Below are 12,196 nucleotides of genomic sequence, written 5' to 3' on the forward strand. Positions count from 1 at the left end.
GAGTATCCCATAACACAAGTCTCGAACTTACTTTGGGGCTAGCTCAATCTGTGTGATTTGTCCTAATATATTTATTTATGTGACATTATTTATGCGACGCAGTGAATAATCACTGCGTCGCAATTTTCTATTAAAAAAAGTAACTAAAATCTTAATTAACACTGGTAATTATAATAATATAATTAACCAGTGTTAGCAATAACACACTCGATATTATGATGATGACGATCGCGAATTTTTTTTTTGCGTTGGACGGTACAAATTCAAAAGTCACTAAGTCGAAATCTTTAAAAATGGGTCAGCTTTGGCAGCATTTTGAAGCCTGGTTTAAGGAGGAATAAATGATTATGTCTAATAGCTCAATATAATTTTTTATGAATATGAAAATCGATATGTATCCCTGGGACCTATTATGTAGCTAATAACATATTATTGTACTTGTATGTTTCCTTTTATACAAGTTATCCCTTCCTCCACTTTTACGCCCACACAATAAATAAATAACTGTTAAACGGGAGACAATGGGCTCAATTGTCTCCCGCAGTCAGTTAAAATTGAATATAATTTAATTCTAAATCATGCTTTCAATTATCAGAAATATCTCAAGGACTACTTCAGTTCTCATATCTTTGTTATAATGGAATGGAAATAAAAATGAATGTATTTCTCACAGTTCAATGAACTGTATTTTATTTTATGAGTAAAATAAACGTTCTTGAAACCGAGGTGTCGGTCAAGTCACGTAAAGTCATAAAATAGATTAGTTATAAGATAAATTAGTCCTCACATGTAGTATGTATTGGTCATCATGTAGCTCCCGTCCTGTGTACCACTCCATAAACGAGGATGTCGTACGCGGCGGCTAAGGGATAATAAACCTTGATATTTGGCACATCTTGACACAAGTTGGATTAGATTGGACATTTTGGACAGTCCGATCTCCGCGAACAATCTACCTCGTTTTTGTTCAATAACTTTAAATGATAAAGTAAACTTTAGTGGTAGGATCATAGAGTCATAGATAATATACCTTTCACCATATTTTGTATACTTTAACAAAATGAAATATATTATTCATTGATTGATGCCCACCATAGCGCGTTAAACTCAACGGCGTTAGGATCGCTCTGGGTGCTGAATGCAAAGGGGCGCCGCAGGCATTACGGCGCCTAAAATACGCAAATAAGTCCTTTCCTGATCAAGTTACTTAAACAGAAAACAAGCAAGGCATAATTAAAAAGCAACAATTACTGGGCACATTTAAAATTATTCATAGTCGCGTATTCCTCATGGTTGAAGATAGTGGTCATTACGTGAATGAAACACACATAATGACTTTATTGGCACTATTAATGGAGTGTTTTGCCTTCTCCATTTCACACACAAGTTGATAATCAACCAGTGTGCAGATTTCCTCACGATGTTTTCCTTCACCTGATGCAACTGGTGGTCGATGAAAACTAGTAAACACAACATGAGTCAGAATGGTATACAAACTCATGTAGCACGAGTAGATTTCGAATCTGGGACCTTTCGTTTCACAGGCGGGCATCGTAACCTAATGAAAACGGTGACAAAAACATTTACATTTGTTTTCATCTTCATTCCATTCGAACTCAAATCAGAAAGATATTCCAAATTCATAACTAAATCCATAATGCTCATATTCCCATGAAAAGATTCGTTACGAAATTAAAATGATTGGAATTGAAACCCTATTCTAATTTCAAAGTTGAATATTTCAAAATTTGAAAGTATAAAGTTGCCATATTTACATCTCTCACAATTTTGTTTCAAATGGACGCAACGGCGCTCGTTCCCCGAACTAATATTTATGTAAATTGGATAGAATAATAATATAATTTAATATTTCGTAATTTCAAATTCTGTGTATTCCTGTTAGACTAAATTACATCGACGAATGAAGTCATATTTTAGTACTTTCCCCAAAGTTTTATAAATATTTGTATTTCATGTAGGTTAATAAATTGATAGATATGAAAGCAAAAAATATTCGTAGAAAAAGTATAAGTTCGATTTTTGAATTTATGTTTGTATAAGTATGTTTCTTCGAAAGAGGTAACACGTTATGTTAAGATAAGATTGGTTATCGCAAGTTTGCTAGTTTGACATTCATGCATTAACACTGATTATTACAGTACCTATTAATTTTTTTATTGTAAAACTTCGACATTCATTGACACATCACCATATTTGGCTACATATATCTCAACGTGTTGATACGTTTAACTCGTCATCAGAATTAAAGGGATATATATTTTGATGTTCACTCGGACGTCATTCATTAAATCCTGCATACGTTATGGACGACAGCCGTTGTGTTTGATGTCCGAATTTAATTTTCCTACATATACTACATTGTATTATATTTATGCGTTGTCCTTTGTTTACAAATCAAGGTACAAATCCAGATAAAAGGGTTATTTGTTTACTTGGTACAAAACCTTATACAGGAAATTCAGACAGTCTTAGTACAATAAACATCTCATCAAGCCAAAATAATTTATTGCAAATTCACCGTTAACACAGCCGCATGCTGGATAAATTGTAATTTTTTTAGCAATCAGATGGTACATTGGCACGTTATGAGTAGCGTCGAAAGTTATGAAAAAAAAAAGTATGTTTCCTATGTACAATTCAAGATTTTTTATTATTATTTATTTCCTGTACTTATACATAATGTTACTCCAGGAAAACGTATTGCTTAGTACACAATTATTATATTAGTAATAAGTACCTACTCACGTAATTAAAATCCGAATTCGTAAAATTTCAAATTGATTTATTGTAGTGTGTGAGAGTCACCTGTGTACTGGTAGATGTCGTGAGTAGATAAAGCGTGCATTTCGTATATAAGCGTGCATTTATACACCATGCCGCATCTATTTTATTCAAAAGCGGGGTCTAGAATGTTTTTACTCATTACGTTACTTCAGGAAAATGTGGCATAAATAATATATTTTTAAACGTAGGAACATTCATTTAAGGAAACAAGAAATGTATGGGTGATCATATCATTTATTTTTATGTAGTTATAAAGCGCCTTGGAAATGCGAAAGTATGTTTGTCATTATAAGAAAGCCTTAACCGCAGAGTGGAGTTTGCTAGAATTTAGTTTAAATTTTACAGTTAACAACACATCACCTACGCAAATTCATTACATAATCACCTCTATTATGTTACTGTTGCATTGATATCTTATAATTGTCTTGCTTAAGGCTGTTTTTGATAAGTTTTATGTAAAAAATAAGGACGTACGACACTTTTTAGTTTAAATCCACCTTTTTGTTAACTTTATAATGTAATTGTTTATTATTCCTGAATATTAAAAAAAACTAACTACAAAGATGTATGAAGTTAGTGATAAAATTATTTTCTTTATAGAACAAGTAATAATTTGAAAAACTCTATTTAAAAAAAATCTATTCTGCCAGTTTCGAAAGTACGAAATTTTAAAACACATTTCTGATGCAGCCATTAACAATTTTTATTAGTTATGGATGTACGTACGTACATATATTGAAGCTATTCCATAAGGTTGGTACTACATTGCACTTGACCTTGTCAAACTGTCGTGGCAGAGAGCGATGAGAGTACGTGACGTCCATATAGGGTTGTCACATTAAGTTTACAATTCTTTTTTAACAACCGTTTTGATTGTAAAGGAAATGTGGAACTACGTTGTGAGGAATGACAAAACAAACATTATTGTACAGTATGTACAAATATAAATATATATCTACTTAAGTACATAATCATTTCATTACATAGTATAAAATAAATTCGGGATGTTTAGATCTTTAATATTACGCAATGGATTTTGATACGGGATTTTTTAATAGATAGAATTATTCAAGCGCAATGTCGCATGCATAGCGCAATCTATGTAGCATGCATAACATTGCATCTGTACGAAGCCGAGGCGGGGCGCTAGTCATAAAGAAAAATAAAGCAACAGGTGCTTGTGCCATGAAATCATACAAAACTAAAATATTGGTATATAAATACAAAAATTGATATGATCCATACATTTTTTATTATGTTATATGAAACAGCAGATTTTTATTTTGGGGTTGCTCCCATACGAAAATTTGTTCAGTACCATATACAGAGAATGTAGACAAAATTATGCCAATTTATAAAAAAAAATCCTCGGTACGATATAGATTATGTAACATTTTAATCCTTTTATCAATTTGTTTATTGGTTTTAATATATATTTATATAAGTAGTTTATACTACTTATAAACTTTTGTATTTTAAAAAAATATTTCGTTGCGAGGGCGCTTTTACCATACGTTTTCACTCAAAAAAAGAAAAAGAAAAGTTGGTACCAAACTCACCTTATTTCTTGCCGCCAATAAAATCACGCCGTTACCGGAAATAAAAAGCGAACTTTCCGAACACTCACAAACAAAACACTGACATAAACATTTTACACTTTGAACATCAATTTTTTTAATGGCAACACTTTATTTTTCGGATCTAAAATAGATTATTAATATTTTCGTATGTTAACATCAAATTTGAATTTTTCGAACGCGTATCCTGCCAGTATGGGCGTGACATAAGGGCGGCAACAGACCTGCGTGTTTAAAGGCTACTGCTCGACTGAATTAAATTCGGGTTCGCATCTGGATGTCGCGTTCGCAGGCGCGGTACAGTCAGCGGGAAAAGTGGATTGCGACCGTTTCGTATTTGTGCAAATTACCAAGAGAATAAATGCCTTTGTGACGTCGCGATTATGAAGGTCATTCGTTTAACACTTCCTGATAAGTGGCCGTCTGTATATTGTGTCCTTGGTGAAATAAGGGTGACCGCAAAATATTTCCTAAACTAGAATATGTGATTTTAATATTATTTTACTGTATTTTAATTTAATAAATAACAATATTTTCAATTTTATTATTTTAATACGTAAGTTTGTTTGTATGTTTGTTTGTTACCTCTTCACGCATTATCTACTGGACCGATTGTTATGAAATTTAGTACGCGGTTAGAAAATAACCTGGAATAAAACATTGGATACGTTTTATCCCGAAATTCTCACGGGAGCGAAGCCCCGGGGCGAAGCTAATCTGAAATAAACATGATTTTATTTTCATTAATTTTAGAGAGATTATGAAACATGTGATAACTAAATACAACTATTTAAATCAGATAAGCCTATCAAGTCAATTGTTGTGATGTCAATAATGAGAGCTACATATAATGTTGTGGAATCTGTGTCATACTGTATTCATGATCTGTTTTAAGCATAGGTACAGTCAACAGCATATCAATCTATTCATAGGAGTTTGTTTATTGATATTGAGTGTGTTGTTGCTAAATTTGACACTTGTGTCAGATTTTAATTAAGTCGTCTAAAGGCAAGTAACTTGTTTATTATTTACTAGTTCAATCTGTGTGATTTGTCCTGATCTATTTATTTATAGTGCTCCTTTACACTATCCTTGGAACCTACACACCAAATTTCTATGCTCGGTAGTTTCGGCTGTGCGTTGTTTTTCAGTCGTCACTCAGTAACGGAAGAGTTTTATATCTATATAATATGTGTCTTATTAAACAGATATCATTATCTGTTTAATAAGACACATTAGTGTGAAAGAGAAGATTTTTTCTTCACTGTCACACAATGTTTTTATGAATAAAATGGACGTAACTAACTTTAGTGAACCCTCCTTTAAAGCAAAGTGGGTTAACAATACTAAGGTGGCCGAGCTCCGTACATGGCCTCACACTGTCGTCGGTTAGCAATTGAAATTATATTTGGCACAGATAATTAATATTGGACGCACGCGACGTTCGTAAGTCGACGCGCACACTTTAGACGCGACAAAAAATAGACTACGCTCCATTTTTTACGAGTCTTTTTCACAGACTTAACTATTATGTTGAAAAAATAAATCAAAATATTAATTCAATACATTCTAAACTAAAGTAAAAAAACTACAAAGTAATTTCTTAAAAAGTCTATTTTAATTTATATTGCTGTAAAATAATAAAAACACATTTAAGAAAAATGAACTATACACATGCCACATGAGTTTGTATAGCTTTATATTTTCATAGGCCAACTCTTTCTTCCGATGAATCGTGAAATTTACACACTGATAGATTATTTAGTTCACTAGTGTGTAAACATGCGATAGGGTATCCTTCAGAGGTGTCTTGGGTCTGGAATTGAACTATCAATAACAGCTCGGCCACGTTGTTATTATCAGTGACTGTAGCGACGCATCCAGGGAGTTCTTTTGTGGCTCTGACTCTAATGATATTTGTGAATTGAATTGGAAGAAAATACAATTTACGTCAACTTAACATATTTTTTAAATACCATAAAGTATATATACCTATATACACATACAACAAATCATCTTTCTTCACTTACACATCTGTTTCATCAAACAAACCTCGCTTTTATGACCTGACCTAGACTTTTATTGACTTAGACTAAAGAACATTTTCACTCATCACAATGGGGTGCTTTCGCCACGTACTCCTTGACTCCAGGAAGGTTAACTACAGTCTGTTGAAGCTTCTTAAAGCTGGGGTATTTCTCATCCAGTTGAGGAGCTTCCATGATGCCCTTAAGGAAGTCGTAAATGCCCGCGAAGAAGAAGTCAGCCCATGTCAATTTACCAGCCACAAGATAACCATTGTTATTTCTAATACCATCATCTAACTTCTTCAGAAGTAATGGATACTGATCTTTAGTATACTCCGCATGTCTTTTAGCCTTAACTTCTGGGTTTTCCTCGTTCCTCACATGAGTTCCCTTTGCCCTTATATCCTGGATCAGCTCCACAATCTGATCAATTTCGAAGTCCTCTTCAATGTCAGCGCCTGAAAGGCCATACTTTCTCCCCAGGTATCGACACATGGCGGTGCACTGAGTGTATATTTTTCCATCGATTATCATGTACGGCATCATGCCGTATGGAGTCTTGGGTTTGAATTGAGGCCAGTCGTTGTCTGGGATCCTGATGTCTTTGAACTCTTGTCCCCCGTAAGCGAGGAGCATCCTGGCGCCTTCCCCTAGGGCCTTCGCTTGAAAATAGTAAAACTCAACTTTAGGCATGACTATCACTTTTTTTAGAAAACGTGTGCGTATTGTAAATTGTCACTGCTAACGAATTTGTGACGGTTGTAAACACTCGATCTCTTTATATACACGGATACCCCTCGCAACAAGATAAAAAATATAGGTGTTTATTCAATACGGTAATAACAAAATTATATTATTGCTCAATGAATTCACAATGTTATGCAATTCGCTTCTTGAGCAATATTGTGAAGCTTGTTTTTTTTAAATTAACTAAAAAATAATAAAAAATTGACAAGATTTAATGGACTAAGCACTAAGTTTGTATAATTTCATCGCTGATAAATATTTGTTATATAAATATCTGCCCGCTCTGGGAATCAAACCCATGACCTATAGATAGCGTACCGTAATCACTAAGCTACGAATGTCGTCGAAATATTTATGTCAAAATTGTAAGCAAGGAAAAATGTTATTTTATAAAATTAATATAATTTATTCACTAACAGTATGTCTCTAAAAATGTTTCCCGAGGGGAAAGCCTTTAATCATAACAGCTAGTACAAATTAATTACTTAAAAACAACGTTTATTTAATGACATTATCACGGTTCGTCGGCCACCGTAATCAGCCGCAAGAAAGAGAGCAAAACGCCAAAAAACGGAATTGACTAAGAGAGTGAACAAAAAGAATTGTTAGTAAAATGACGTCGGCAGTGATTTGTAGAATTCAATTAAGTTAACTAGGTTAAGCTGACAACCAAGACTAGAGGTGTAACTGTAGGCTAAGGGTTGGTGCACACCAAATGCGTATATGTAGAAATTGTTATTTATATATGCTGAAAATTTATGTATACGCAATCGGTGTATGTCAGCGTTAATTGTGATATAGTTGTGTAATTTTAATAAATGTACATCGTGTACGTTGGCAACACCGAAATTCTTTCCGTACTTCATCATTATAATAAATGTGGAAGTCCGTTCATACTTAGTATTTTATGGCAACCGCTGAACCAAATGCTACACGAAGTCATACATAAGGTGTTAAATTAACCTTTACTCCTCAAATTTTGTGAGATGTTTGAATACAGTTTGTGAATACACATCAATGGGAGAATTTGGAATGGCTATTCTAGTTATACGGAATTCGCAATTATTTAACACTGCATAATACCATCCATACATTGTAACTTGACATGTAGTTAACTAGATATCTACTAAATGACTGTATATTGCAACTAATTACAGAACAAACATATTAACTGTTCACGTAATAATATGTAATTACGATACACTGTTTTTATTATATTAAGGTTTAAATAAATAAATATACATGGACAAATCTCATACAGGTTGAGTTAGTAAATACAACACAAAAAAATTTTATTCTTAAATCGGTCCAGCCGTCTTTGTATTACCTATCAACAAGATAAAAAAATTAGGTGTTTATTCAATACGGTAATAACAAAATTATATTATTGCTCAATGAATACACAATGTTATGCAATTCGCTTCTTGAGCAATATTGTGAAGCTTGTTTTTTTTTTAAATTAACTAAAAAATAATAAAAAATTGACAAGATTTAATGGACTAAGCACTAAGTTTGTATAACTTCATCGCTGATAAATATTTGTTATATCAATATCTGCCCGCTCTGGGAATCAAACCCATGACCTATAGATAGCGTACCGTAATCACTAAGCTACGAATGTCGTCGAAATATTTATGTCAAAATTGTAAGCAAGGAAAAATGTTATTTTATAAAATTAATATAATTTATTCACTAACAGTATGTCTCTAAAAATGTTTCCCGAGGGGTAAGCCTTTAATCATAACAGCTAGTACAAATTAATTACTTAAAAACAACGTTTATTTAATGACATTATCACGGTTCGTCGGCCACCGTAATCAGCCGCAAGAAAGAGAGCAAAACGCCAAAAAACGGAATTGATTAAGAGAGTGAATAAAAAGAATTGTTAGTAAAATGACGTCGGCAGTGATTTGTAGAATTCAATTAAGTTAACTAGGTTAAGCTGACAACCAAGACTAGAGGTGTAACTGTAGGCTAAGGGTCGGTGCACACCAAATGCGTATATGTAGAAATTGTTATTTATATATGCTGAAAATTTATGTATACGCAATCGGTGTATGTCAGCGTTAATTGTGATATAGTTGTGTAATTTTAATAAATGTACATCGGTACATTGGCAACACCGAAATTCTTTCCGTACTTCATCATTATAGTAAATGTGGAAGTCCGTTCATACTTAGTATTTTATGGCAACCGCTGAACCAAATGCTACACGAAGTCATACATAAGGTGTTAAATTAACCTTTACTCCTCAAATTTTGTGAGATGTTTGAATACAGTTTGTGAATACACATCAATGGGAGAATTTGGAATGGCTATTCTAGTTATACGGAATTCGCAATTATTTAACACTGCATAATACCATCCATACATTGTAACTTGACATGTAGTTAACTAGGTATTTACTAAATGACTGTATATTGCAACTAATTACAGAACAAGCATATTAACTGTTCACGTAATAATAAAATAATATAATTACGATACATTGTTTTTATTATATTAAGGTTTAAATAAATAAATATACATGGACAAATCATACAGGTTGAGTTAGTAAATACAACACAAAAAAAATTTTTCTTAAATCGGTCCAGCCGTCTTTGCATTATCTAATAACATATTTAAAAATTCGCGACGAATTGAGAACCAATTCAATTTTTTCAAGTCACAAATAAATTTAAGAAATAAACACAACATATTGAGATTAAAAATATATAATTGGTAGACCATGATTAAAATAGAAACAATCGCTATATTTATAGATATATTTTTCGTATATTAATACGATAACAATAATAAGTTATATCTACCATACACACACGATTACCTTCACGATTACCTTTTGTATTGACTGAAGCAAAGATAACATAACGTAATGGGTAACGACTTCCTTAATATTATCTGTAAGGAACACGCACACCTGCGATTATTTTTACACTTAGGTATATATATTTTTTTAACTACTAACAATTTTTTTAAGTCCTCACAATCTTAAATTAAAACAATAATATCTTTCAACCATGTACGTTAGGATTAACGTTCAGTTTTTGGATATCATTAAATTTGGTTACAAATTGTAAAATCTTAGTATTAATCATAACATTATAATATGCACCATAGTATTGAATTTTTAAATAAAAGCCTGCATTGAAATAAAAGAATTAGTTTTTAAGTCCCTTAATATCGATAAAACGATTTAAATATTACAGCGATAAGGTTTCAAAATGGCGGGAAAAACAGTGTACAGTTGTTAATTTATACGGTTCGTGGTTGGAGGGTGACCATGACGAAGGTGCGACTACGAATGCTTTGAAGTTAGGCAAAAAATATTTAAACCTAGAAATGCCACCAGAGATTTCACATTCATAAAAATTATATCAATACGAATTTATAAAACTTTCGTAAATAAATCAAATTCTTCAGCTTTTTTGTACTATCCATATTTTTTATACGTGAATAGATGGAACATACATACATGCATACAATGCAAAGCAATTGAAGTTAAATAAAAGCTTTTAAAATGGTCTCGTATGCACGTAAGCACCACGTGTCACACGCGCGTTGAATTTTAAACACAATTTGACTCAGCTTGGCTGCAAAAGATCTGACAAAACTTTTGACACAGCATTTGATTGGCTCATCATGCAATGATTTATCCATATCCATACTACTACTATACTAGTCCATACTAATACTACAAAGAGGAATGATTTGTATTTTTGTTTGCAATGAATAAACTCAAAAACTACTACGTCGATTTTGATGAAATTTTGCACAGAGATAAGCGAAACCTTCAGGAGTGATACTTTTCATAGGCTAGTTTTTATTAACCGAGGGAAGCCGGGGCAAGCCGCTAGTATGAAATTAAAAATAAATTGTTTATCTGTAACAGATAATAAATATTATATTTCTCCCAGTAAAAAGAAGTGATATTATTAGGTCCTTACATATGAAATTGGCGTGTTGTTGTACTGGCCACTTTAATCACAAATTTCTCCACAACACATGTATTTGTGTTTCGTTAACCGTCATTCATTTGTTTTTTTTTTTAAATGATGAAATTTCTTTCAAGGGAAAAGAATTTATTGATTCCCATCCGAATGGTTTTTTAGTAAAGGGATCAATGAGCTACCTATGAGATGGCAAAAGTGCATAGATAATAATGGTTCTTACTTTGATAAAATAAATATATTATATTAAAAAATATTCGACTTTTTGTTCCTCCTATACCAAACGCCAATTTCAAATGTAAGGACCTAATATAATATAGTAATATTCCCTTATTTTTATTTATAAAGATAGACAAAATAAAAGATCACGACGAATTGAGAATATGCTCCTTTTTTTAGACTGTTGAAAATTCGAAATAGAATTTAAAAAAATAACAAATTCAAACTTACCGCAGTCACAGCAAAATGCAAAACTCACCACCATTGCTCACCGCCGACAAGAGAAGTCAATCTCGGTTAAATGGCACGCTGCGTGACCGCCATACTGAGATGTTATACAGTTTCCAGTATTGACTGGGTAAAAAATAAAATGCATAAAGGCATTTAAATCAATCAAGTTAAATTACACTTTAATTCGTCAGTTTTATGAATATTTACTATTTTTGTTCTGATCCAAGTATGGCAATCCTAATAAGGATTGCCATTAAATTCCAAAATGTTGACGTCACAGCTGTTTGAAATAATAAAAAGTATCTCATTTTCTTCTACATAGTTGTATTCCTCATGGCAGGGTCGTGGTTATTACGTGGAATAAAACACACACAAAAACTTTCTTGGCATTATTAATGGAGTGGTATGCCATTGCCTTCTCCATTTCACACACAAATTAATAAGAATCAACCAGTGTGCAGGTTTCCTCACGATGTTTTCCTTCACCGGAAGCAAGTGGTGCTCGATGAAAACTACTATACATGAGTTGAGTCAATGAATTGGAATTAGAACAAAAACTCATGTGGTACGAATAGGATTCGAACCTGGGACCTTTCGATCGACAGGCGGGTGTCATAACCACCACTGCATCTCACTTTAC

The 12,196-nt window shown here is 32.7% G+C and overlaps 2 protein-coding genes across 3 annotated transcripts in view; both read right to left on the bottom strand.

The window, feature by feature from the left end:
• Gyc88E (Guanylyl cyclase at 88E) overlaps positions 1–4,624 on the bottom strand; it is a 55,716-nt gene extending 51,092 nt beyond the window's left edge. For both annotated transcript variants that reach the window (XM_053763386.1, XM_053763384.1), the window contains exon 1: positions 4,365–4,624. The gene's annotated coding sequence lies outside the window, so the exon portion shown is untranslated. The remainder of the gene's footprint in view (positions 1–4,364) is intronic.
• A 1,354-nt stretch (positions 4,625–5,978) lies between these two features.
• LOC128680329 (glutathione S-transferase 2-like) lies at positions 5,979–7,166 on the bottom strand. The gene has a single exon (XM_053763395.2). It carries the CDS (start codon positions 7,100–7,102, stop codon positions 6,488–6,490), a length of 615 nt encoding a protein of 204 aa, XP_053619370.1. The 5' UTR covers positions 7,103–7,166; the 3' UTR covers positions 5,979–6,487.
• Positions 7,167–12,196: the final 5,030 nt, after the last annotated feature.

Source organism: Plodia interpunctella, chromosome 24, assembly GCF_027563975.2.
Source record: "Plodia interpunctella isolate USDA-ARS_2022_Savannah chromosome 24, ilPloInte3.2, whole genome shotgun sequence".
Lineage (NCBI taxonomy): Eukaryota > Metazoa > Arthropoda > Insecta > Lepidoptera > Pyralidae > Plodia > Plodia interpunctella.